Here is a 27,742-nt window from a genome sequence, read left to right on the forward strand (position 1 = left end):
CTACTTACCCCAAATCCCACAGCAGCCCAGTAGCAGAGCTGGGACTAGACTCTTGACTCCTCAAATGGGGCTTCCTCCCCAGTCAAGTAGAAATCAAAGCAACATAGAAAGTTAAAAATAAATTCCTCAGACGAGCATCAGAGTTACTTTCTCTACAAGGGTTCTGGATCCCAAAACTGCAGATCTGAGGGTCATTTTTTGTTCCTGACAGATCCTGACAGAAGACTCTACATCACATTATTTTAAAACAGTGGGTCTCAAAATGTTTTGAGTCTGAGGCAAGCTAATTTCTGTAACTTTTTTGATTGAAAGGTCGAGTGCCCATTTAAAGAAAATATAAAAAAAATTCAAAAGCAGATCACAAATGAAAACTCCTGAAGGTATTTATTGGTCTTCGGCAAGAAGAACTGGGGTTATCAAATGTCTTCTAGCTTCAACTGACTTTTTGCCTTTTCTTCTTTCCTGATTGCAAAAGAAACCGAAGAGAATTCTGGTGAATACTGACAACAATAAAAAGGTCACACCCATGTGCTAAAAGCAATCTATCAATGGAGAATTGACAGGTTTGGATGAAGTGGGGCAAGGTCTCTTAATATTGCCAAACTACTTTGAAAAGGTCCTTTCCTAATCTATGGTTCTTTAATCGATTGTGCTCACCTAATTAGCTTTGTACCCCTCCATAGTATTCCTAAGACACTGGCACTCCTTCGGGAAACTACTGGAGTGATTGTATTATTTTTTTGTTTGTGTTGTCTCACAGTAGAAGAGAAAGAAATGAGCCAGCTGGTTAGGAAACTTAAAATTATTGCACTTATTTTCTTTAGCTTCCTAGTAATGTAAAGTTACTCTCCTCTTCCTCAACTTATATTATATATTATATTTTCAATTATATTGAAACAAACAAATTGGCCTATCTTACAGTATTAAAAAAAAAACAAAAAAACTTTTCTCTACAGTTTAGTTACCACTAATTTTCAATTCGGGGAGCTATACAGCAGAGAGTTTTAGATGATTCTTGAATCCTCTCATTTTATGCCCAATTTGGGTTTCAATCACAGGCAAACTAAATAGAAATCCTTTATTAATTTCCCCTTTAATTGTCTGCTGGATATCTGGAGCCAATTTTTCCTTCAATTTCATGGAATTATTTTTCTGAAATGTTTAGAAAATTATTTCATCCTGTAGTCTTGAGAAATTGAAATTTGCCAATCCCCAAAGTTATTTTCGGCTACCATACCAATATATGCTTTATCTCCTCCTGGAGTGTTCTCAGGACATCGTGACACATTTTAAAGACTTTAACAAGGTTGCCTTTTTAAAACCTTTTAGGCTGGATATAAAATAGTAGATGGTGAAACTAAATCAAAACATTACACTCTGTTTTCCACCTCAAATATAAAGAGAAATCATATTCTATTGGGATTCTTAAGACTGACTTGAACTTTTAATATAATTCAGACTACTACAATCAAATACAGGGAAAGGAATATAAGACATCAATTTGGAATATTCATTTTTATTAACAAAATAATTTTCATTCATTCCTTGCTTTAAAGTTATCTTACGGAAAATAAACTGCTACAAGCGGAAGACATTGCATAGTAAATTCCCGATGTCACGTTTGGTATTAACGAAAAGAAGCTCATTATGGGCAGTAAACATGTCTACCAAATCTGTTGCACTGTACTCTCCCAAGTGCTTTACAGAGTGCTTTACACATAGTAAGCGTTCAATAAATACCACTGATGGTATCGAGAATATGTTCATGTTTTGTGCAAACTCTCTCTGGCCCAAACCTATTCCTAAAAATGCTTGAAATGAACGATCTAGTCACCAACCGTTAAAGTGAACAATTTCCCTTTGTCAATTTAGTTGAAAACACATGCCGTGAGCATCTTATCTAGTAGAACATTTTTACGATTTAGCTATTTTAAAATATCACTCCAAACAAATTAAGCATTGCCCTTCAAAATGAGGATTCAAAAATTAAATTATAACACTGTTAAAACATAATTTTTAGAGCTTAAATGGCCACTAATAGGAATGACTATTCCTATTAGGAAGTCACATTTTTCCTTTCAAGGGAGTCTTGAATGAATCTAAATTATTTCTATTTAAAACCCGAGTTTACATGCACCAGGTAAATGTCTTGACAATTCTGTTGCTAAATGTAAATGGGATTTACACAAAGGCATCTATTAGTGCTGAAAATGCCACTGTTAGCACTAAAATATAACAAGGTAGCTTATTTGAGGCTCTCCTTATGTTCTTCCATTATCTCCGATATTACTGTAGTATCCTAACTGAATTCTACTTTTCTAATTCTGTTGTCACTTTTTTTTCCCCTTAAAGAAACTCAAACTGAGCATGGTTTACATGAGCCCCCCAAGACTGTGAGCTCACTGTGGGCAGAGGCTGACTCTCTTTATTGCTGCATTGTACTTTCCCAGCGCGTGGTACACTGCTCTGCAAGCAGTGAGCGCTCAATAAATGACTGAATGAATGAATCTGTCCCTTTAAAGCACATACTGACAAAAGGAGAAATGCAAATCATCTCTTCATAGGTCATTTTTCAGGACAGATGAATGCATTTTTGAAGGATCTAATTATCACAGAAAAGCAGAAAGTTATAGTACATCAGAATGCAAGACTAGAGACCTTACAATAGATTTTTTAAAGTGGTGCCTCTAACATTGATACTTTCTGTGTCAGTCCCCTTTTCCAAGAATGAAAATGATCATGTCGAAATGAAGAAGAAAATAAAATGGACCAAACTAACAAAATGATTCAACGAAAATTATTCATGCAGTATTCAAAGGTCTGGGCTTGGGTTTTGGGAAGTCTGATGGTATAACATAGAAACATTTTGCCTTTTCTAACATATTTTTGCTAATCTCATCATAGGGGAGAGACAGAGTGAGAAAAAAAGAAAATTTCCGTGTTTCAGAAAAAGTGTCATGACCAAGGATGAGGAGGAACAGGTAGTGATACAGACTCAATGTATATTCAGCTCCACAGACAAAGGGTATTTTCCATGACTTGCAATGTGAAGCAAGAAATACCCACTAAGAAAAATCCTGGAAAAAGCATGGGATCATTTCCATACCATTTTCTTTAAAGAAGCAGCCCGGTCTAGTGGGAAGTGCACCAGCCTGAGAGTCAGAGGCCCTGAGTTCTAATTCTGACTCTGCCACTTTCTTTCTTCAGTTTTCTCATCTGTAAAATGAGGACTAAATAATTGGTCTCCCTCCCACATTATACTGTGAGCTCCGTATGGGACAAGACTGATTTAGCTATTTTAAAACATTACCCCAAACAAATTAAGCACTGCCCTTCAAAATAAGGATTCAAAAATTAAATTATAGCACTGTCACAAGGTAATATTTAGACCTTACATGGCCACTATCTAATATGAATGATTGCACAATTAACATTTTTCCTTTAAATGGAGTCTTGAATGAATTTAAATTATTTCTATGTAAAACCTGAGTTTACATGCACCAGGCAAATGTCTTGACAATTCTATTGCTAAATGTAAATGAGATTTGCACAAAGGTATCTATTAGTGCTGAAAGTGCCACTGTTAGCACTAAAATATAACAACGTAGCTTATTTGAGGCTCTCCTTGTCATGTTCTTCCATTATCTTCAATATTAATGTAGTATCATAACTGAATTGCTACTTTTCTAATCCTGTGTTGTCATTTTTTTCCCCTCACAGACACTCAAGCTGAGAATGGTTTACATGAGCCCCCAACCAGGCAGTGAGCTCATTATGGGCAGGGATTGTCTCTCTTTATTGCTGAACACAGTGCTCCGCGCACAGTGAGTGCTCAATAACTACGATCTAATGAATGAATTTTTCCTTTTTAAGCACATACTGAAGAAAGGAGAAATGCAAATCATCTCTTCATGGGTCATTTTTCAGGACAGATGAATGCATTTTTGAAGGATCTAATTATCACAGAAAAGCAGAAAGTTACAGTACATCAGAATGCAAGATTAAAGACCTTATAATGGATTTTTTTAAGTTGTGCCTCTAACATTGATACTTTCTCTGACAGCCCCGTTTTCCAATAATGACAACAATCATGTCGAAATGAAGAAGAAAATAAAATGGAGCAAACCGACAAAGTGATTCAACAAAAATTATTCACACAGTTTTTCAAAGGTTCTGGGCTTGGGTTTTGGGGCATCTGATGGTAAAACATAGAAACATTTTGCCTTTTCTAACAGACTTTTGCTAATCTCATCATAGGTGAGAGACAGAGCAAAAAAAAAAAAGGAAATTTCTGTGTTTCAGAAAAAGTATAAAGGATGAGGAGGATCAGGTAGTGATACAGACTCAATGAATATTCAGCTCTACAAACAAAGAAGGGTATTTTCCACAACTTGCACTGTGAAGCAAAAAATACCAACTAAGAAAAATCCTGGAAAAAGCATGGGATCATTTCCATACCATTTTCTTTAAAGAAGCAGCCTGGTCTAGTGGGAAGTGCTTTGGCGTGGGAGTCAGAGGCCCCGGCTTCTAATTCCAACTCTTCCACTTTCTTGCAACGTGACCTTCAGCAAGTCACTTAGATTCTCTGTGCTTCAGTTTTCTCATTTGTAAAATGAGGACTAAATAACTGATCTCCCTCCCACTTTATACTGTGAGCTCCTTATGGGACAAGACTGTTGGCTGACGTGGTTATCTTGTACCCACCCCGTTCTCCATTCAGTGTCTAGAACAAAGTAAATGCATAAATAACATTATTATTTTTATTACAAAAAGGTAAGTTAAATGAAACCATGAAAATGAGTCCAACCTCTTCATGGCAGACCTAATTATTCCGGGGAGGGTTTCTCAAGGCAATTGTCAAAGCAAGCTTTAATTACAGTGATTCTCATTTACTCTACAATCCCTGGATAGTATTCTCAAGACTAGTCCGATTAGAGCAATTTTCATCGACAGAAACGAAAAACAATAAAGGCTAAGACACATCAATGGATTTTTCCAAAGAAAGGCTAAAGCAAATTACTTTTGGTGCTAAATTTTATTGAAGACCTGTTTGTAGACACTGACATCTGTTTTGTGGAATATTCTTTACTTCAGAGGTCAAGTTAGTGGCTCGGCAATGATCTTCCATAATTCCTGTTCAGGGAGAATAGACTTTAAATCCAAACTGAAGTCACTGTTCCCCAAAATTGTCACCCTTTAATAAAATAAATGAGTATAACTGTTTAAACCTCCAAAACTACTATGTAAAGGCAGTCTTCTTAAAAGACTAGGGCGATCTACTCCTCCTCCAGCAGGCTCATAACATCTCCCCTCTTCCACCCCAGTCTACAGTCTGGGACATTAACAGTGTGCTCACGCAGTTATCCACCAGACTGTAAACTCATTGTAGGCAAGGAATGTGTCTGTTTATTGTTCTACTGTACTCTCCAAAACTCTCAGTACAGTGCTCAGCACCCGGTAAGTGCTCAAGAAGTCCATTTGACTGACTGACTTATCCATCAAAAAGCCTACAAAATACCACTTGTGGAAGACTAGCTTCCTAGGGACGGTCTCCTCGGAACACAGGACCTGCAAGTTACAAGCCCCTGTGGAGATGCCTTGAAATCTCACCCCATTTAGTCCTGTTCTCCAATCAATCAATCAATCAATCAATCAATCGTATTTATTGAGCGCTTACTATGTGCAGAGCACTGTACTAAGCGCTTGGGAAGTACAAATTGGCAACACATAGAGACAGTCCCTACCCAACAGTGGGCTCACAGTCTAAAAGGGGGAGACAGAGAACAGAACCAAACATACCAACAAAATAAAATAAATAGGATAGAAATGTACAAGCAAAATAAATAAATAAATAAATAAATAAATAAATAGAGTAATAAATATGTACAACCATATATACATATATACAGGTGCTGTGGGGAAGGGAAGGAGGTAAGATGGGGGGATGGAGAGGGGGACGAGGGGGAGAGGAAGGAAGGGGCTCAGTCTGGGAAGGCCTCCTGGAGGAGGTGAGCTCTCAGCAGGGCCTTGAAGGGAGGAAGAGAGCTAGCTTGGCGGAGGGGCAGAGGGAGGCCAGAATGTAAGCCCGTGGTCTACCAAGTCTGATGTATCATACTCTCCCAAGTGCTTAATACAGTGCTCTGCCCACAGCGAGTGCTTAATAAAAACCACTGATTATTTTGCACCCACCCTGAATTTCATCTTAACGTGGGGTTGGACTTCCCCGTAAATCAGGCCACTGTACTACCTGCTTTCTTCCCCAACTCCAGTGGGGACAGGGGGTAGCGCTTCACTCCCTCGATGGAATAAGAGAGAAGTGATATAAAGTGAGCACCCACCCGCTAGCTGGGAAGGTCGGACTTTCCGGCCAGATGTTCACACCCCAAACCTCCGTGTCTCACAGGGGCTCTAATCACTTCTGCTAGCTCTCGGCCCATATTTCCTTCTGCTAGCCCTGAGGAGAATTAGCGCTCTAAGGAACAGCTCCGCTGTGCCGGCCCTCCTACCGCTCTAACGGATATTTTACAGACAGGCCTGTGGAGAACAGCAGTGTGAGCCTCCCTGAAGACATTCTGGGTGCTAGTATACGGTCACAGTATTCACTGGCAGGAACTGAATTGAGGTAGCCATCTTCCATCAACTGTTACTCAAATAATCCTTCCCACTCCCCCAAATCTTTAGCTATCTGTCAGATGTGGTACTTATTGAATGTGCTTCCCCCGCTAGTCAGTAGGCTCATTGTGGGCAGGGAACGTGTCTGCTATGTAGTACTCCCCTAAGTGCTCATTACAGTGCTCTGCATACAGTAAGAGCTTAATAAATACAATTGAATGAATGAATGAATTCTTACTGTATACAGAGCAGTGTTTGGAAGAGAACATGGTTGGGAGAGAACATGATCCCTGCCCACAAGGAGTTTAATAATAATAATAATTATTATTGTACTTGTTTAGGGCTTACTATGTGCCAAGCACTGTTCTAAGTGCTGGGATAGATACAAGGTAATCGGGCTGTCCCACATGGGGCTCAAAGTCTTAATCCCCATTTTACGACGAGGGAACTGAGGCACAGAGAAGTTAAATGACTTGCCCCAAGTCACACAGCTGATAAGTGACGGAGCCGGGATCAGAACACATGACCTCTCACTCCCAAGCCCATGTTGTTTCCACTAAGCCACGCTGCTTTTCAGTTTACAATCTAAGAGTTGGGGGAGACAGACAATATAATTAATTACAGATAACTATGTAGTCAAGGTCATCTCCTATGGTCTGATCTGGGAGCTACCTACTTGTGGAGAAACACCTGCTTAACTGTACTGTGAATTCTAACAGGTGCTCTTGTGAATAGCCCACCAGGCCAGGATTCCCACCATCAGCCAATAATACAGGGCCACTCACCAGTTTGCTCAGGGCCCACTGGTGAAAGGGATCTGCGAGCTGGAGCTGAGGATAAGCAGTGGATGGAGGGGAAGGAAACATCCACCAAGTATCTTTGACCCCAGCAGGCAGAGAGGCTGGAGGTGACCCAGAATCAGCCCTGAGATACAGCTCAACTCCAAGTCCGATCTGACGGCTAACCGTTTGGGGAGAAATTTAGCAGGAGCCATGACCCTGAAACTGTGTTACAAATATTACATTTGGGAAGCACCGTGGTCTAGTGGAAAGAGCATGGGTCTGGAAATCAGAAGACCTGGGTTCTAATAATTGCCTACTGTGTGATCACGGGCAAGTCACTTAACTTCTCTGTGCCTCACTTCCCTCATTGGCAAAACAGGGATTCAATACCCATGCTCGCTCCTACTTAGAATCTGAGCTTCTTGGGGTCTATCTTGTACCTACCGTAGTGATTAGGACAGTGCTTGGCACATAGTAAGCACTTAAGAACCATATTGTTATTATTTTTATACTAATTACTATTATACCCTAGAATATGTTGGAGCTAGGATACAGAAGGAAGACCTGTTCACTGAGAGAGAATATGCTGCCCCAAGATGTATCACTAAGCACAGACAAGTCAAAAATTCAAAAGTATGGTAATTAGAAACCTTCAGTTTGTTTGGCACATCTTAACTTTCCTTTTCTGCTGACTAAATAGCTCAGTGCCAAAACAATTAACTTAGCACATTACTGTCTGTTCACTAAATGAACGGTACTTACCAACTGCTCGACGCGTTCATAAACGAGGAACTGGGGAAAAGTAGTTTCAATAGGTTCTACGGTAAACCTCATTTTGCCATCTTCAAGGTTCTCCAGATCACTCAGGGAACAACGAAAATGATTATAAGCCTCACACGTAACGTCCAAATGCCTCAGTGTGAAGTTCAGCCTGGAAAAAAGCCAACGGCTCTTCGTTAAAATGAAGAATTTCTCAAATCACGCTTTTTACCTCAGTGTGTAGAGTGTAGTAAGAAAAACACCCTTAGATTAACTTTAAAACTGACATTTTGCCTCTGTGCATCATCCGCAGAAATTGTACTGACAGTGTACATGGGCAGAGCACTGAACTATGCACATAGGGAAAAGTCAGAAGTGAAAGGCACAGCTCCTGTCTTCAAGGACTACTAGGAGAAGACAAGAACATAAAAACCAGAGAAACTAACAAACCTGAGAGGATAGGTGACAGATAAATTGATGGCCAACGGTGAAACGTGATGGGTGTGCTGAAAGGGCTTGAGGGGATACCCTAGTTGGGGTGGAAAGAAGGATAGCTTCGTGGAGGCGGTGGAGTTTTAGAAGGCTTCTGAAGGAAGGGAGAAGTGTGGTTTGACCAAGCTGTTCTCTGCCAATTGTCAGCTGTGTGACTTTGGGCAAGTCACTTAACTTCTCTGTGCCTCAGTTACCTCATCTGTAAAATGGGCATTAAGACTGTGAGCACCCCCATGGGACAACCTGATCACCTTGTAACCTCCCCAGTGCTTAGAATGGTGCTTTGCACATAGTAAGCGCTTAATAAATGCCATCATTATTATTATTAAATACGACTGACTGTTGGATCAGGGCATTCTAAGCTGAGGGAAAGGCAAGAATAATCAATCAGTTGAGGCTAGAGTCAAAAGTAAGGGGCATTTGGGAGAAAATATGGGACCCCTCAGGAATTTGGGTATCTTCCTTCCATTTTCCCATATGGGGAAATCGGGATATTTAACTGCAACTTTCCCACAGAAATGAATAATTAGTTTGAGTTAATTTGCCCCACTAAATACATGATCTATAGGATCTTTGGTGTTAAATCATCTTAATGAAATTAAAGGTCGGTTTATTTCTTGATTTTCTTTCGTTTGAATTATACTCTCCCTCTCTTATTGATTCCCATGCCCAGTGCCCACCCCAACTATTCTAGATTTTTAACTCCCTCTTTTAAAACTCAATGACTCCGCCTCCCCCGTCTCTCGTCCTAGACCTAGACAACCACTTGGTTGGCAAATACAGATCACCAGGTGTGTACACCCACAAACCTACCCGTCTGGTCATGTCCCCAGCTCGGGTGCCCAGCCGTGCGGGAAGCATGTGGCCGCTCCTCCAGGACAACCGAAGTCTGTTGCTGGGTGTCTGCTGCCAATTCTTCTACCCTTCACTCCCACATTCTTAGACTGTGAGCCCCTCAGGGAGTCTGGGACAGTGTCTATACCTCATTTTTATATTTCTTGCCTGGTACAGTGCTTCGCACGAATTAAGAGTTAAATCAATATTATTACTCTAGACTCTAAGCTCACTGTGGGCAAGTAACATGGCTACCAACTATTTTATTGTACTCCCCAAGTATCATTATTATAACATGTCCAAAGCAGAACCGCTCACCATCCTACTTTCTCCTGCTCTCCAATTTCCTGCCTCTATTATCTATTATCATCTCCGCCTTCTGATCCACTTAAAAATGTTTATTAAATTTGCCAAGTGACTTGAAGTAGAACTCACCTTTTTTCTATCGATAAATAGACTGTGCAAGGATTTTTCAAATTGTGAGTGATTCTGTACAGTGTTTTAAATAAAGCATCTGTTAAATCATCATCATAAAACACTGTTGTGAAAGAAAGATTTTGAGAATTAGCAAACAGGTATTTGAAAATACATTTTATTTAAATTCCTAGAAGCATATTGTCAAACTCATTCTCAAGGAAAATGATCTCCCTGAGAATGAAGTCAGGATCCTTATGACTCAAAACTGTAGAATTAAATCTACTCTTCATTAGCGGCAAATAATCCTGCAGTGAGGTTTTTCAAATACCACTGCAAATAACAATAATGATCATTATGGTATTTGTTACATGATTACTATGTGTCAAGCACCATTTTAAGTCCTGGAATAGGTTCAAGTTAAATCAGGTCAGACAGAGTCCCCATCCTACATGGGGCTCACAGTAAGTAGGACTGAGAACCGGTACTGAATCCCCATTTCACGGATAAGGACACTGAGTCAGAGAAGTTAGGTGACTTGCCCAAGGTCACACAGCAGGCAACTGGCAGAGCTGGGATTAGAGCCCAGGTCCTCCAACTCCCAGGCCCAGGCTCTTTCCACTAGGCCACACTGCTCCACGATCATCAAGACAAACCAAAAAATCAGTGTCACGCCGTAATACGAGGTATGGCAGATTGAAGTAGAGTTCTCCTACCATCAGCTGCAAACACTATGGTGGTATGGTCGTGCAAGTCCGCAATCTCATCTTCAGACCAACTGTACGGAATCCGAGGATCTGCCAAAAAACACAGCGGGGTTATTCTGGTATTAATCTTTTCTTCCCTTTCAAAAGCAAGTATGCACAGGGAAACCTTCAAGGGAGGTTTCCCACCCTGACTGGGAGCCCTCAGAGACTAAGAGGAAGTGGTTTTGCCATGAGCACCAGGAGTTGGGGTTGAGGGCGGTATGGCCTCCGAGTAAGAAGGGCTCCAGGGGGAGGCTCTGCCATTTCCCTTTGAAAGTGATTTGGTTGCGGGGAGTCAGCTTGCTTCTGGTTCTTGCCTTCAAGAGGCCTGACTGGCCCCAGAGGTTGGACCATTCTGTACTAGGAAATGAAAGTGCAAGGTCTCAATCTGTGACCCAGATAGTCCCAACAAACTCCCAAACAACAATATGAAAAAGAACCCAAAAAACACAGCTCACAGGCTTGAGGGGAGCACAATGGATCACTGAGTGCCTCTTCCCCCCAATTTTTATTGTAGGAGAGCAAGTGACTCTTTGTCTGAGCTCCCCAAAGTCAACCCTCCCCCTTCTCTATCCCCCCAGCTCTCAACCCTCTCTGCTACTCTCCCATCCTTCCCAGCAGTATCTTCAGATGAGAACTCCTCCCTCCTCCCCTCCCCACAGCACCTGTATATATGTTTGTAGATTTTATTACTCTATTTTACTTGTACATATTTACTATTCTATTTTGTTATGTGCATCTAACTTTACTTCTATTTATTCTGATGACTTGTCACCTGTCCACACGTTTTGTTTCGTTGTCTGTCTCCCCCTTCTAGACTGTGAGCCCGCTGTTGGGTAGGGACTGTCTCTATATGTTGCCAACTCGTACTTCCCAAGCGCTTAGTACAGTGCTCTGCACACAGTAAGCACTCAATAAATATGATTAAATGAATGAATGAAAGTGCTACTCCATCCACCTGTGATTCAGACCCCATTCCCTCTCAGCTTAAGAAAACTCTCGCCCCTTCCCTCCTCCCCTCCTTAACTTCCATCTTCACCTGCTCACTTTCCACTGGTTTCTTTCCCTCTGCCTTCAAACATGCCCATGTATCCCCATCCTAAAAAAGCCCTCTTGACCCCACCTCCCCTTCTAGTTTTCACCCTATCTCCCTCCTATCCCTCCTTTCCAAGCTCCTAGAACGAGCCTTCTACACTCACTGCCTCAAATTCCTCAACTCCAACTCTCTCCTTGACCCCCTTGAATCTGGCTTCCGTCCCCTACACTCCACCAAAACTGCCCTCTCAAAGGTCACCAATGACCTCTTTCTTGCCAAATCCAATGGCTCTTACTCTATCCTAATCCTCCTCGACCTCTCAGCTGCCTTCGACACTGTGGATCACCTCCTTCTCCTCAACACACTATCCAACCTTGGCTTCACAGACTCCGTTCATTCTCAGACTCCTTTGCAGGCTCCTCCTCCCCCTCCCATCCCTTTACTGTAGGGGTTCCTCAAGGGTCAGTTCTTGGTCCCCTTTTGTTCTCTATCTACAGTCACTCTCTCAGTGAACTCATTCACTCCCACGGCTTCAACTATCATCTCTATGCTGATGACACCCAAATCTACATCTCCGCCCCTGCTCTCTCCCCTTCCCTCCCTCCAGGCTCGCATCTCCTCCTGCCTTCAGGACATCTCCATCTGGATGTCTGCCCGCCATCTAACTCAATAAGTCCAAGACTGAACTCCTTATCTTCCCTCCCAAACCCTTTCCTCTCCCTAATTTTCCCATGACTGCAGATGGCACAACCATCCTTTCCGTCTCACAAGCCCACAACCTTTGTGTCATCCTCAACTCTGCTCTCTTGTTCACCCCTCACATCCAATCCATCACCAAAAACTGCTGGTCTCACCTCCACAACATTGCCAAGATCCACCCTCTCCTCTCCGTCCAACCGCTACCCTGCTGGTTCAATCTCTCATCCTATCCTGACTGGACTACTGCATCAGCCTCCTCTCTGATCTCCCATCCTCCTGTCTCTCCCCACTTCAGTCTACACTTCACGCTGCTGCCCGGATCATCTTTGTGCAGAAACACTCTGGGCATGTTACTCCCCTCCTCAAAAATCTCCAGTCAGGCAAAAACTCCTCACTCTCAGCTTCAAGGCTGTCCATCACCTCGCCCCCTCCTACCTCACCTCCCTTCTTTCCTTCTACAGCCCAGCCCGCACCCTCCACTCCTCTGCCGCTAACCTCCTCACTGTGCCTCATTCTCGCCTGTCCCGCTGTCGACCCCCGGCCCACGTCCTCCCCCTGGCCTGGAATGCCTTCCCTCCGCACATCTAGCATGTGCATCTAGCTTTACTTCTATTTACTCTGATGACTTGACACCTGTCCACGTGTCTTGTTTTGTTGTCTATCCCCCCCTTTTAGACAGTGAGCCCGTTGTTGGGTAGGGACCGTCTCTATATGTTGCCGACTTGCACTTCCCAAGTGCTTAGTATAGTGCTCTGCACACAGTAAGTGCTCAATAAATACCATTGAACGAATGAATGAATGAATCCTAGAGGAACCCAATGAATGGTGACAGCCTACAATTTCATTATAATCTTATCATCAAACTATGACGACTTTCTTTGGGATTTTTTTCAAAATGGTCAGCGTTGCATTACTGAAAAGTCATCAAATGACAAGCAGTGTGGCCTAATGGGTAGAGCATGGGGCTAGGAGTCAGAAGGACACAGATTTAAATCTCTGCTCTGACACTTGTCTGCTGGGTGACTCTGGCATGTCACTTCACTTCTCTGCGCCTCAGTTACTTCATCTGTAAAATGGAGATTAAGACTGCGAGCCCCACGTGGGGCAGGGACTTGTATCTAGGCCAGCCCTTGGTACAGTGTCTGGCACATACTAAGTGCTTAATAAATAGCAAAAACAGAACAAAACCAAATTAGCAGCCTTTACAGAATATTTCTGAAATGCATAATAATAATAATTATGGTTCTCGTTAAGCATTTGCTATGTGTCAAGCACTGTTCTGAGTGCAGGGATAGATATGAGATAATCAGGTTGGACCCAGTTTCTGTCCCACATGGAGCTGCCAGTAAGTAGGAGGGAGGAGAATTTAATCCCCATTTTAGGAAACTGAGGCACGGAAAAGTTAAATGACTTGCCAGAGGTCACAAAGCAGACAAGTGGTGGAGCCAGGATTAGCACACCCATGTTCTCTGACTTCCAGGACTGTGTTCTTTCTCCTAGGCCATGCTCCTTCATATAAATGAACTATATATTTTTAAAATGTTACCAGTGCAAAGCCCATCTTTCAGCCAATCCAGTTCTCTGACTTTAACTGTTCCACCTGTTAAGAAAAAAACAAATCCCCAAACACTTAAAGAGTACTTCAGGAAAAGAAATCTCCAAGAACAACAGGAAAGTCAAAATGTAAACTCAAATAAACTGGCATCAGGCATGCAAGGAAAGTTCCTAAACCCAGCCAGGAAAGAGCCAGGTACTAGGAATCACCAGACTTCGGTTCGAATCTCAGTTCCACTCCCGGGCTACTGTGGGTAAATCATGTAACTTTTTGGGGCAGTTTCCTCATCTACCAAACAGGGATGAAGGAGAATAATAATAATAATAATAATAATAATGGCATTTATGAAGCGCTTACTATGTGCAAAGCACTGTTCTAAGCGCTGGGGAGGTTACAAGGTGATCAGGTTGTCCCACGAATGTTAGCCCTACTATGGGATAAGAACTATGTCTGATCCCCAAAACTTGCATCTACCCCCATTGTTTGGCACCTAGTGTGCACTCAATAAATGTCACTGTCTCCTTAATAATGATCTCCTTAATATTAAAGAAACAGCTGGCCGATAGAGTAATCCAATGATGGGTAAAATCTTACCTATTATGAATGCGATTATACCTCCACTAATGGAGAAAATAAAACAGGAGAAAAAACCCACAGCTCCATTCTTGGTTAAGAAAGCACAAGAAAGCGTCCACATTTAAACACTAAATATCACTCAAGTGCTTAATATAGTTCACCGGGCTAAGTGGGTGTTCAATAAATGCTATCACTTACCTTTTGGCTCAGTCAGATGCTTGTTTAGGGTCACATTTCGTTCACACATGACAAGAAGATCTTCACCGACATCTAGAAACGAATATTTAAAAGCAATTTCAGGTTAAAAACCATAACATTTAAGTTAAACATCCTTACTGTGGAGGAGGTCTATTGCTGATGAAAAGCATTAGACTGACCCATAAGGTGCCGGTTCTGAATTTATCTGTAAAACAGCCATAATACACTGAAACTAGAAACAGATAACATTTCCTACTGTGAACGCTTGAGAAATACAGGCAGACAGCTGTACTCTGTCATCTGGAAGAGAAGCAGCATGACCTAGTGGATAGAGCATGGGCCTTGGGGGCTAATCCTAGTTCCGCCACTTGTCTGCTGCGTGATCTTGGGCAAGCCAATTTACTTCTCTGGGCCTTACTTGCCTTATCTGTAAAATGGGCATTGAGACCGTGAGCCCCATGCAGGACAGGGACCTTGTCCAACCCGATTTGCTTGTATCCATCCCAGTGGTTAGTACAGTGCTTGGCACATAGGGAGCACTTAACTAATACCATTAAAAAATTATTTTTATTATTGATCCTTCTGCTTTTGAAGAAGGACTGCTGGCTATGTTATGGACTGGGCTGCATGCTTAATGCAGTAAACGGATAGCAATTAGAAATCGTTTTGAGTCATAATTAACCCGGCTCGACTCTAGACCCTAAACTCAATGTGGGCAGGGAACGAACTATCAAATCTGCTTTATTGTACGCTCCCAAGCACTTTGTACAGTGTTCTGCACACAGTAACTGCTCATTAAATACCCCTGATGATGATATAGATTAAATTCATATAAGCAAAAGCTGAGAGGCTCATTACCACAACTCATTCAAATTTTGTCTCGGAGCTATTTCTTTCACTTCAGTACGGATTAATATGCATTATGGTACTTCTAACCCAGAGCAGAGAAAGCCTGACTAACATTTGATTTTATAAACTTTTCAATTAACCATAACAAAAAGAGAATGCAGTGCTCTTATCTTTAGAAAAGGCAAAATCTGCTAAGTCATCCACCTTTTTAACAAAGCCTTGTTTCACAGACGCGAGAACATTAGTCCTGCTGTTCTATGTTTGATAAGGAAGCAATTATATTCCACAACAAGGAATAAAAGAAGTGAGATTTGGCTTAAAAAGTGCTTTGAATTATTTTAAGTGCTTGTTGATTTAAAATTTTTTAAAGTGCCAATATAACTGAATAACCTTGCAAGAGCACACAAAAGACCAAAATACAGCCTACTGTAATAGACTCAGATTAGGCATTCATTCATTCATTCACTCAATCGTATTTATTGAGCGTTTACTGTGTGCTAAGCACTGTACAAAGAACTTGGGAAGTACAAATCGGCGATATCTAGACGGTCCCTACCCAACAACGGCATTCTGAAAAGAAAATAATTTACAATAAATGGTAGTCTGCGCAGGCAATAAAGCATTTCAAATATTTATAGTGTAGATCTGCCTTTTTCTTAATACACCCATTTGGGAGTTCTTAGCAGATACTGGCAGGGCCCTAATAAGGGCACTTATAAAGAGTCTCAGATGAATAGATTCTTTGCCATTATTTTTATGAAGTATAGTTACATAAAATCACATTTTCCTAAATGATGATATCCATTACACAAATTCTTGATAAAAGAGAACATTTATTTTTACTCGCTGAAGAAAAATCAGAACCAAATTTATAAAGTAGACTACAGCCGGTTGCAATATGGACTGCAAAGAGATTAATATGACTAGAACTTGTACGCTCAACTGGAATTTTAGGCAGAGAATCCTAATGTTCTTTTCATGATGAGGTTAATTTAGTTCCTGGGATTTGAGGTGAACCAGTCTGTCCCTGGAAAAAAAGCTACAAAATATTTCACTTCACCACAAGTTTTGAGGGATACATTTTTTTTAAGAGAAGAGTATTCTTACGGCTGAAGATCTCCTCAGACTCTGGAGGCTGGTTTTGGAAAACGGTAACCCACCGTTGAGATATACATTCAACAAAAAACAAAGCCCGCATGAAGCTCCTAAAATTCACATCCAAAATTCCAGCCCATAACAACCTGTGAGGGTTAGGAACAGGCTTGAGATAGTTCAGCCTTTCCCAGTTTTGACATCTGGAAATGTGGAATGGAAAATGCTCTCTCAAGAACTTTTAGTTTCAAATGCAAAATACGCAATACTAAAGAGCTACAGCAATTTCTATGTGCCTCACAGAACTGGGTATAATTAGTGGGCTTAAATAACTTTCTCTAATCGTTCAGCCGCTTTCAAAATGGATCAGTGTCTCATAGGGAGAACAGCTACCTCACGGCTCAGAGGATTTGGCTAGGTCACTGACAGATTTTGAGAGGGGAAAATTTAGAGATGTTAGAAGGCACATTCCCAACCATAAAGATGGTCTAAGGAGGGCAAGCATCACATGTCTCCCAAGCACTCTTAGGGACAGTGTCTGAGACAGAATACAGTGAGTTCTCCCACAATATGTGTTTTTGCTTCATGTTCTGGAGAGAACACTGTGGGGGAATTTGAGAGCATTCTTTCCACAAAGCATGCCTGTATGTACAGAACGCGATCTAATGTCTAAGAAAGGAATGATCCAACCCGTGTGGCATTGATATACTGGGTTTTCCTTAATGCAAGGTTCATGAAAAGCATAACCCCTGAATTGTAGGGGAAATGGCTATCTAAATTTGTTGGACCATCCCAAATTTTTACACACTTAAAATCATCATATATGTAAAAACTCCTGACCATTAAATATTTGAAAAAATATTCAAGGTGCATAAAAACTGTCCAAAAGGAGTCGATTCAGTTGACTTTTGGGCTGGATTCATATCACTATCATTTTACCTTTCACTACAATATATGGATAAAAGAGAAAGTGTGTGTGTGTGTGTGTGTGTGTGTGCGTGTGTGTGTGCATGTGTGTTTGTGTGTGTGTGCGTGTCTATCATAAAGGGACAACAGATTAAAGTAGAGGGACACTTGCTTGGTTCCAATTTTTTTGAGAACATTGTATTGCATAACTTCCACAAAACAGCTCTGTAATCACAAATAACAAATAAGAAACAGCGTGGCCTAGATGAAAGAACACAGCCCTGGGAGTCAAAGGACCTGAGTTTAATCCTGGGTCTGCCGCTTGTCTGCTGCGTGACCTTGTGAAAGTCACTTAATTTCTCCTTAATTTCTCACAGTTACTTCTTGAGTAACATAAGGATTAAACCTGTGAGCCCCTTGCGGGACATAGACCGAGCTCAACCTGATTAGCTTGTATCTACCCAGCACTTAGTACAGTGCCTGGCACAAAGTAAGCCTTTAAACACCAGTAAAAAAAAGATGAGGTACCTGTGCAGTAAACGGTCTTAGCGATTGTTCCTGTGATGATGCTAGTAATGCCAGTGCCGGCTCCAAGCTCTAGAACTGTGCGATTTTTAAAGAGGTCATTTTTGAACAGGATGTAATCAGCAAGAAGGAAAGCCCCTCGCCAGACCTTCGAGACAAAGCAAACGCAGACGTTCAAGCGCTGAAGAACGCCTCACAGAACACTGATTCTAATGAGGAAACAGTAGGAGAACATAATCACCTGTTTACCGGCATCTACCAGAGGTGTTGCCATGGTATGCTCTAGTAAAATGAAAAAGAATCGGTAAGAGCCCAGGAGGAAAAAGGGCATGTCAAAACAAGAAGTCATCAAGTTGATTTTAAACTAGAATATTTTTTAAAAAGGTAAACTGTGCTTTGAGGGGACTAGAATTCAGCCAATTCTACAACACAATTTTACCTGGCAAAACAGATACAAATGCTTTTTAAGCAGAACGGGCACAAGAGAGATAATAGCAGTATTCACTCCTGTATAATACTAATGAAAAGGCTCCTTGGCGTCATTTAATCTAGGGCATTTTGGCCTGCCCCAAACTGGATGATCCCGTGTTCCTGTTTAAATGGTGGAGGTCGAACAAAACTTACCCATCCGCAACCCAGACTAGATCTGACATAGTGATCTTTAGCTAACGAGTGCACTGCAGATCATGTGTTTCTAGGAGCACATATTTCACCCAGAACGAGCTCCACTGTTATATGACAATTTAGACTCTGTGTTAAACAAAGCAGACACCCAGTTAACTGCGGAATGGTAATGGACCATTACCCAGAGGGTGGCATCCCATACGCCACCACTTCTAAGTGGGAAACGACAGGGAAGAGGAAGGTGGGCAACTCTCTCATTTTGTTTGGAAAGTGAAAGTTGCTTCTTGCAAAACTGCTGCCTGGGGAAAACAAGGTCAGAAGAAGATAAGAGATGCCTAGTGAATCAGATTCATGGTCCTTTCAGCTTGGAATCTGGTTTCCAACAGTGGCATTCAAGGACACTCAGCGGATGCAACTTTCACCTTAAAAACAAAACGAAAAAACAAAAGGAAGAACCGAAGGAATCCCGGTCACAACTATCAACTAAGTTATACCGTACCATCCCAAGCACTTAGTTCAGTGCTCTGCATAAGGTAAACACTCAATTAATACAATTGACTGATAGATTCTCACCAGGCTGTCCCACATTATTTAGATGCACCATGAGATGCCTTTTGTTTGGGGTGTTAAGAGGTCATTAGGTCCCTTAGGTAATGAATTACCGCACCACCTACTACAAAAATCATCATTCTTTTCCAGTTGGGAAATTATGGCTGTGTTTCTTTGGGTTTAATATACATAGGAGGAAACGGATAGCCAAAGAAGGGATACTTCAACACTATTATGAATAAAAATTAAGATTAAATAGCCATCTTTTCAATCAAATTGTCTTCAAAATATTTCCTATCTGCAGTGAGACTACAAATATTTCAGGAAAATATTTAATCATGCCCAACAATTTCTAAAATTTAAACTGATGTATTACACTGGACTACAGTCTACACACTATTCATTAAATGGATTTTAATCAATCAATTAATCAATTTAATCAATCAATCAATTTAATCAATGGTATTTATTGATCATTTACTATAGATAGAGCACTATACTAAGCACTTGGGAGAGAACAGTGCAGTAGAATTGGTAGATGTGATTTCGGCCATGGAGGAGCTTACAGTTAAGTGGAATAGTTAATAGCAGGAAAGCAAATATGCAGGCCTTAAAAAAAAATCTCACTACATTTCTCCTTTTGTCTTCCCTTTTCCTCAGCAATCAGCTGTTCAGTGTGCCCAGCTTTGCTCCACAAACCAGCATTTTTGAGAAATTTTACCCTCTGTCCCCATTCTTACACCTAGGCTTGGATTTGGAAGTTGACTGCTCTGGTACCTTTTTTTTTCCTCTCCCAAGAAAAAAAGCAATGAACTAGACCAAATGATGCTACAGAAGAGAGGCTGCAAAGCTGAAAAATCTTATACCAAATCCACCATTTTAAGCAGGGTATTTTACTAGAATCCCACATTATTGTCATAATTGTCAATGGAACTAGTAGTAGTAGCAGTATTTAGTACCTACTAAATGCCCTCTAAGAACAAGATGCACTCTCTGCCTGCAAGGAGTTTACAAGCTAATGCGGGGGGAGGCATTAAAGTATTTTAAAATAGTAGCAATAAGAAGATTATGGATCAAATATTGAGATGACCAAATTTGCCGAAATGAGATATCAGAACAAATAATTGAATGTATGATAGAATATTACTGTGTATGCATATGTGCTAAGGTTAGAGGTGGCAGCAACACTGTTATGCTGGGGTTTGGAGAATCAACTGGGTATGATTTACTGGAGGAGATGGAATTTTAGAAGGGCTTTGAAGGTAGGGTGAGCTGAGGTGTGATACGTTTGGAACATGAAGAAGTTCCAGCCTGGGCCTCCAGCATAGGGCTGGTGGGGTTGGGAGAAGTCAGTCAATCAGTGGACTATATTGAGCACTTGATGCAGAGCAGGGGACAGTCAGGGGATGAGATGGGGAGTAGCCGGTAAACGGAGAAGCAGCGTGGCTCAGTGGAAAGAGCCCGGGCTTTGGAGTCAGAGGTCATGGGTTCAAATCCTGCCTCTGCCAATTGTCAGCTGTGTGACTTTGGGCAAGTCACGTAACTTCTCTGGGCCTCAGTTACCTCATCTGTAAAATGGGGATTAAGACTGTGAGCCCCCCCGTGGGACAATCTGCTCACCTTGTAACTTCCCCAGCGCTTAGAACAGTGCTTTGCACATAGTAAGCGCTTAATACATACCATTATTATTATTATTCATAACAACAATGATAACAATAATAATTGTGGTATTTGGTAAGCGCTTACTTCGTGCCAGGGACTTTATTAAGTCCTGGAGTGGATACAAGCAAATTGGTTTGGATAAAGTCCTTGTCCTGCAAGGGGATCACAGTCTTAACCCCCATTTTACAGATGAGATAGCTGAGGCCCAGAGAAGTGAAGTGACTTGTCCAAGGTCTCACAGCAGACAAGTGGCAGAGCCGGAGTTAGAACCCAGGTCCTTCTGACTCTCGGGCCCGCGCTCTGTCCACTAGACCATGCTGCTTCTCTACATACACACACGATATAAAGTCTTCCTCACAGGACTAATTGCGTTTGATTTCATTACAAAATTTGAATTCCATGTACTAATTTAATATTAGTAACTAGGTTGATATCTAAGGCTTGGCATCTACAATTAAACCCTCAATGTGCTGACACTGAATTCTTAGTATGAATTCTAAAAGACAAAAAGAAAATGTCCTTTGTTAGATTTTCTGTTACTAGGAAGAAAACCCCACATAAATGCCTTTAAAGTTGTAATTCAGACTTCAGAAGAAAAATTACATACATCTTAATACCCATAATTTAATGCAAACCCATCTGAACAAGAACACACCCAAAAAGCTGCTACACAGATGAATTTCCCAGGAAGAAAAGATTAACAGGCATCAAGCCATTTAAATCCTCGTATACCTGGGGACGCACCGATTTACTCTTGAAGTCGAAGCTACGCTTGTGATGTTCTTTTCAAACACGGACAAATGTTATAGACGTTTAGAATGAGTTGACACTGAGAGTGAGCTAGAGAAGCAATTATGCAGGGTGGTGAGTTTCTATCTCTGGGTATTAAATCTTTTTAACTGCGCGTGTAAGCCTAAGCCCTTATTTACCTATTTTAACAAAATCATGATGGAAGCTTCCTTGCTCCTCTTCTTCAATTAAGTTTTCTGCCCCTTGGGTGAGTATTATGGGATGCACTTTGTCTCTCGAAGGTTCTTGTTTTAGGTCAGAAAAAGACTCTGATCTTCTTACCACGTCCAAATCCCCATCCTCATCCAACAACGCTTCTATTGCTCTACAAGGACTTCCCTGAGTCCGGTTCTTGCTGAGGAAATCTGGGTCACTGCCGGCCTTACTGGGAAATTCTCTGTCAGCCTTGACTTGGCCTCTGCTTTTAATTTCAAGTTTTTCATTATCCTGTGACTCTTCCCATGCATTTCTAGTCCACAGAAGTTTGAAGTTTGTCAGGAAAACTAAAAGACAAAAACGAACAAAAAAAAAAAAAACCAGACCAGGAGACACACCACTTAAAACTTAACCACCTCTCCGATTCATTTACTGAAACACAGTTCCATTGTCGGGTTTGATACAAAATGATAGTGAAATTGAAACTATTCCCAGTAATTTTGACAAACGATGAAAGGTGACCAACACCATGAGTTTGGAGGGAGCCTGCGTTCAAATTTTTAGAATAGTTGAGGGGTGCTCTGATTATAGACTTCAAGCATACCTAGCTGTTAGGGCTACTTGTCATCTGTTCTCTACCTTAATCAAGGGCATAACAGTAAGTTGGTTTAAGAAATTTGTTAATATGTAAACTAAAAACTTTCCAACAATTATGTGAACGGAAGCTTTTCCCATAAACAACAAGCAAATATGATGAAGAGTGGTGTCCATCTAAGTAGAATACTGTAAGCTCATTGTGGGCAGGGGATGTACCTGTTTATTATTCTATAGTACTCTCCCAAGCACTTAGTACAGTGCTCTGCACACAGTAAGCCCTCAATAGATACAACTGATAAACTGATTCTTACCTGGTTGTCCCACATTATTTAGACGTACCATGAGATGCTTTTTGTTTGGGGTGTTAAGGTGAACATCTGAAAGTACGGTGTCACTTCTGAATGTAATTTCATCCATAGGTTCTGTCTCCACCATGTCCATTGTGGAGCAATTTTGATTTTAATATAGACAGGAGCATCTAAGATGAGAACACGATACTTACAGAAATGCGGTAACACATGAAAACATTTTCCTTCCCATTATATCTCAAGTTAATTTCTTCCAGATGTCTGTGTCACGGGAGAAATTTCTAAGCGATAAATACAGTATCTCCTGGATAGTGAGCATTGCAGAAGATGGCTGGCATATTGTACTATGGAATTGGGTAGATCCACGGTACTTAAGTACTTATCCATAAATTATATTCTAAGAATTATTTATTTAATGACTGTCTCCCCTCTAACCTGTAAGCTCATTAAGGATGGGGAATGTGTCCACGAACCCCGTTGAATTTTACTCTTCAAAACGCTCAGTAGTGTTCAGCCCACAGTAAGCACTCAATAAATACAACCGATTGATTGATATACCCCATTTACAGACAGCACCTCTGGCTTTTTTGAAGACTGGAACTTTTCCAATTTTCCCAGGTGGCTGAACGAATCTGAGTATTACCCAGGCTCTTTGGTTTTTCTGCTTCCTCTTGTTAATCAGTTTTTTGGCAGTCTCATAGTTCATTAACACCTTTGTCACAGCTCAAGCAGAGAGAGGGAGGGGGGGAAATTTCAATCAATTAGCTGCTCTCCTGGTCCCGCTTTATTTTTTTTTTTAAACTCACAGTACACTAGGGACACAGGGGATGACAACTTCTTGCTCAAATGAGAAGCAGCAAGGCCTAGCGGGTAGCACATGGGCCTGGGAATCAGAAGGACCTAAATTCTAATCCCAGCTCTGCCCCTTGCCTGCTGTGTGATCAAAGGCGATTCACTCACTTCTCTGTGCCTAGTTACCTCATCTGTAAAATGGGCATTAAGACTGAGCACCCCATGTGGGACAGGGACTGCATCCATCCTGATTAGCCTGCATCTACTCCAGCGCCTAGCAAAGTGCCTAGTGCTTAACAGCTACCATAAAAAACCGGATCATCTATGCACTTTGATTTTGACCTTTGGGAAGTTGATATTCACCCCACCCTCCAACCCCACAGCACTTACGTACCTATTTAAATGACATATTATACCTGACTTATTTATTCATATTAACGTCTATGTCCCCCTCTGTATTGTAAGCTCATTATGGCCAAAGAACACATCTGCTAATGTCGTCATATCATCCGCCCCCAAGAGAACGGGCGGAAAGAGCCCGGGCTTGGGAGTCAGAGGACGTGGGCTCTAATCCCGCCTCCGCCACTTGTCAGCTGTGTTACCTTGGGCAAGTCACTTAACTTCTCTGTGCCTCAGTTCCCTCATCTGTAAAATGGAGATGAAGCCCGTGAGCTCGTGGGACAACCTGATGACCTCATATCAATCAATCAATCATATTTATTGAGCGCTTACTGTGTGCAGAGCACTGGACTAAGCGCTTGAGAAGTACAAGTTGGCAACATACAGAGACGGTCCCTACCCAACAGTGGGCTCACATCTACGCCAGCACTTAGAACAGTGCCTGGCACATAGTAAGCACTTAATAAATACCGTCATTATTATTATTACAGTGCTCTGCAAATAGTAAAGCGATCAATAAATAAGATTAATCAATAGTGAGCACTAATACCCCCCAAAGCACTTTAGTACAGTGCTTCGCATAGAGTAGAGCACTCAATAAATATGACTGACTGTTAGTAAGTGCCAAACAGCTGATCCCTCTAGACTGTAAGCTCGTCGTGGGAGGGAATTCATTCAATCATCTTTATTGAGCGCTTACTGTGTGCAGAGCACTGTACTAAGCGCTTGGGAAGTACAAGTTGGCAACACATAGAGACGGTCCCTACCCAACAGTGGGCTCACATCTACCCCAGAGCTTAGAACAGTGCCTGGCACATAGTAAGCACTTAATACTGTCATCATTATTATTACAGTGCTCTGCAAATAGTAAAGCGATCAATAAAGAAGATTAATCGATAGTGAGCACTAATACTCCCCAAAGCACTTTAGTACAGTGCTCCACACAGAGCAGAGCACTCAATAAATATGACTGACTGTTAGTAAGTGCCAAACAGCTGATCCCTCTGGACTGTAAGCTCATCATGGGAGGGAATTCATTCAATCGTATTTATTGAGCGCTTACTGTGTGCAGAGCAGTGTACTAAGAGCTTGGGAAGTACAAGTTGGCAACACATAGAGACGGTCCCTACCCAACAGTGGGCTCACATCTCCCCCAGCGCTTAGAACAGTGCCTGGCACATAGTAAGCACTTAATAAATACCGTCATCATTATTATTACAGTGCTCTGCAAATAGTAAAGCGATCAATAAATAAGATTAATCGATAGTGAGCACTAATACTCCTCAAAGCAAGCAGCGTGGCTCAGTGGGAAAGAGCCCGGGCTTTGGCGTCAGAGGTCATGGGTTCAAATCCCAGCTCCACCAATTGTCAGCTGTGTGACTTTGGGCAAGTCACTTAACTTCTCTGTGCCTCAGTTCCCTCATCTGTAAAATGGGGATGAAGACCGTAAGCCCCCCATGGGACAACCTGATCACTTTGTAACCTCCCCAGCGCTTAGAACAGTGCTTTGCACATAGTAAGCGCTTAATAAATGGCATCATTATAGTACAGTGCTCCGCACAGAGCAGAGCACCCAATAAATACGACTGACTGTTAGTAAGCGCCAAACAGCTGATCCCTCTAGACTGTAAGCTCATCATGGGAGGGAATTCATTCCATTGTATTTATTGAGCGCTTACTGTGTGCAGACCACTGTACTAAGCGCTTGGGAAGTACAAGTTGGCAACACGTAGAGACGGTCCCTACCCAACAGTGGGCTCACATCTCCCCCAGCGCTTAGAACAGTGTCTGGCACATAGTAAGCACTTAATAAATACCGTCACCATTATTATTACAGTGCTCTGCAAATAGTAAAGCGATCAATAAATAAGATTAATCGATAGTGTGCACTAATACTCCCCAAAGCACTTTAGTACAGTGCTCCGCACAGAGCAGAGCATCCAATAAATACGACTGACTGGTAGTAAGCGCCAAACAGCTGATCCCTCTAGACTGTAAGTTCGTCGTGGGAGGGAATTCATTCAATCGTCTTTATTGAGCGCTTACTGTGTGCAGACCACTGTACTAAGCGCTTGGGAAGTACAAGTTGGCAACACATAGAGACGGTCCCTACCCAACAGTGGGCCCACATCTACCCCAGCGCTTAGAACAGTGCTCGGCACATAGTAAGCACTTAATAAATACCGTCATCATTATTATTACAGTGCTCTGCAAATAGTAAAGCGATCAATAAATAAGATTAATCGATAGTGAGCACTAATACTCCCCAAAGCACTTTAGTACAGTGCTCCGCACAGAGTAGAGCATTCAGTAAGTATGACTGACTGGTAGTAAACGCCAAACAGCTGATCCCTCTAGACTATATGTTGCCAACTTGTACTTCCCAAGCGCTTAGTACAGTGCTCTGCACACAGGAAGCGCTCAATAAATACGATCGATTGATGTATATATGTTTGTACATATTTATTACTCTATTTATTTTACTTGTACATATCTATTCTATTTATTTTATTTTGTTAGTATGTTTGGTTTTGTTCTCTGTCTCCCCCTTGTAGACTGTGAGCCCACTGTTGGGTAGGGACCGTCTCTATATGTTGCCAACTTGTACTTCCCAAGCGCTTAGTACAGTGCTCTGCACACAGTAAGTGCTTAATAAATACGATTGATTGATGTATATATGTTTGTACATATTTATTACTCTATTCATTTTACTTGTACATATCTATTCTATTTATTTTATTTTGTTAGTATATTTTGTTTTGTTCTCTGTCTCCCCCTTTTAGACTGCGAGACCACTGTTGGGTAGGGACCGTCTCTATATGTTGCCAACTTGTACTTCCCAAGCGCTTAGTACAGCGCTCTGCACACAGTAAGCGCTCAATAAATACGATTGATGATGATGATGCTCTGCACACAGTAAGCGCTCAATAAATACGATTGATTGATTGATGTATATATGTTTGTACATATTTATTACTCTATTTTACTTGTACATATCTATTCCATTATGTTAGTATATTTTGTTTTGTTCTCTGTCTCCCCCGTTTAGACTGTGCGCCCACTGTTGGGTAGCGACCGTGTCTATATGTTGCCAACTTGTACTTCCCAAGCGCTTAGTACAGTGCTCTGCACACAGTAAATGCTCAACAAATACGATTGATTGATATTCATTCAATCGTCTTTATTGAGCGCTGTGTGCAGAGCACTGTACTAAGCGCTTGGGAAGTACAAGTTGGCAACACATAGATTGAAATAGAAATGTGTCCTGTCCTCCCCTGGGCGCTCAGAACAGTCCTCAGCACTCAGGAATCGTCGATAAAGACGATTGAATGCATGAAACATTCCATTTTTTATTGAATTTTTTTATATATTTTTTTTAAAAATGTGTTTTTTTGTTGCCCCGGGCCCTGTCAGTCACACGAGGCCCGAGTTGCCCGACGCCTCGGCTTGGCCCTCAGGTCGGAGGGCCAGGAGGGGCGACGGCCTGGTCTCGCGAGATCTCGAGGCTGCCGCCCCCCCCCCCCGCCACCACGTGCGCGCGCCCCCTGCCCTCGCGCGCCCCCCACCTCCCCTGTCCCCGCCTTACCGCCCTGCGTGGGGGACGACGAAGCCCATTGCCAACGGCAGCCGCGGGCGCGCGCACGCCGCCCGGACCGTCACGTCCGCGTGCGCGCTCCCGCGCCCGGGGGCGCGCTGAGCCCCGTTGACCCTGCAGCGCCAGCGGCGGGGGCGGGACGGCGCCCCCTAGGGGCAGGGGGCCGCACAGCTAACGGCCCCACCGCCGAGCCTTT

General features: G+C 42.0%; 1 protein-coding gene across 4 annotated transcripts; it reads right to left on the minus strand.

The window, feature by feature from the left end:
- Positions 1-282: 282 nt before the first annotated feature.
- METTL22 (methyltransferase like 22) lies at positions 283-27,588 on the minus strand. 4 transcript variants are annotated; one of them, XR_005455390.1, is made up of 12 exons: positions 27,538-27,588; positions 22,764-22,930; positions 21,840-22,202; positions 18,317-18,357; positions 18,079-18,223; positions 14,704-14,775; positions 13,921-13,974; positions 10,610-10,690; positions 9,915-10,017; positions 8,157-8,325; positions 5,021-5,133; positions 374-462 (listed from the first exon to the last, which is right to left on the minus strand). XR_005455390.1 is itself a non-coding variant. In XM_038763571.1 (12 exons), exons 2-11 carry the CDS (start codon positions 22,891-22,893, stop codon positions 5,098-5,100), a joined length of 1,194 nt encoding a protein of 397 aa, XP_038619499.1. In that variant the 5' UTR covers positions 22,894-22,930; positions 27,538-27,588; the 3' UTR covers positions 374-462; positions 5,065-5,097. The 4 variants fall into 4 exon arrangements, 3 of the variants coding, with proteins under 3 accessions (XP_038619497.1, XP_038619499.1, XP_038619498.1); XM_038763571.1 differs by having other exon boundaries at positions 5,065-5,133; XM_038763569.1 differs by lacking the exon at positions 5,021-5,133 and having other exon boundaries at positions 283-462.
- Between the last annotated feature and the right edge of the window lie 154 nt (positions 27,589-27,742).

The sequence above is a fragment of the Tachyglossus aculeatus genome, chromosome 21 (genome assembly GCF_015852505.1).
Source record: "Tachyglossus aculeatus isolate mTacAcu1 chromosome 21, mTacAcu1.pri, whole genome shotgun sequence".
Taxonomy (NCBI): domain Eukaryota; kingdom Metazoa; phylum Chordata; class Mammalia; order Monotremata; family Tachyglossidae; genus Tachyglossus; species Tachyglossus aculeatus.

Excerpts from the sequence above, each read along its gene's own strand:
- METTL22 (XM_038763569.1), bottom strand. The coding sequence starts at position 22,893 with ATGGACATGGTGGAGACAGAACCTATGGATGAAATTACATTCAGAAGT. Across the intron at positions 22,203-22,763 it reads AAATAATGTGGGACAACCAG|TTTTCCTGACAAACTTCAAA; the intron begins GTAAGAATCAGT and ends TTTGTCTTTTAG. Across the intron at positions 463-8,156 it reads ATGAACGCGTCGAGCAGTTG|GAAAGAAGAAAAGGCAAAAA; the intron begins GTAAGTACCGTT and ends TTTTGCAATCAG.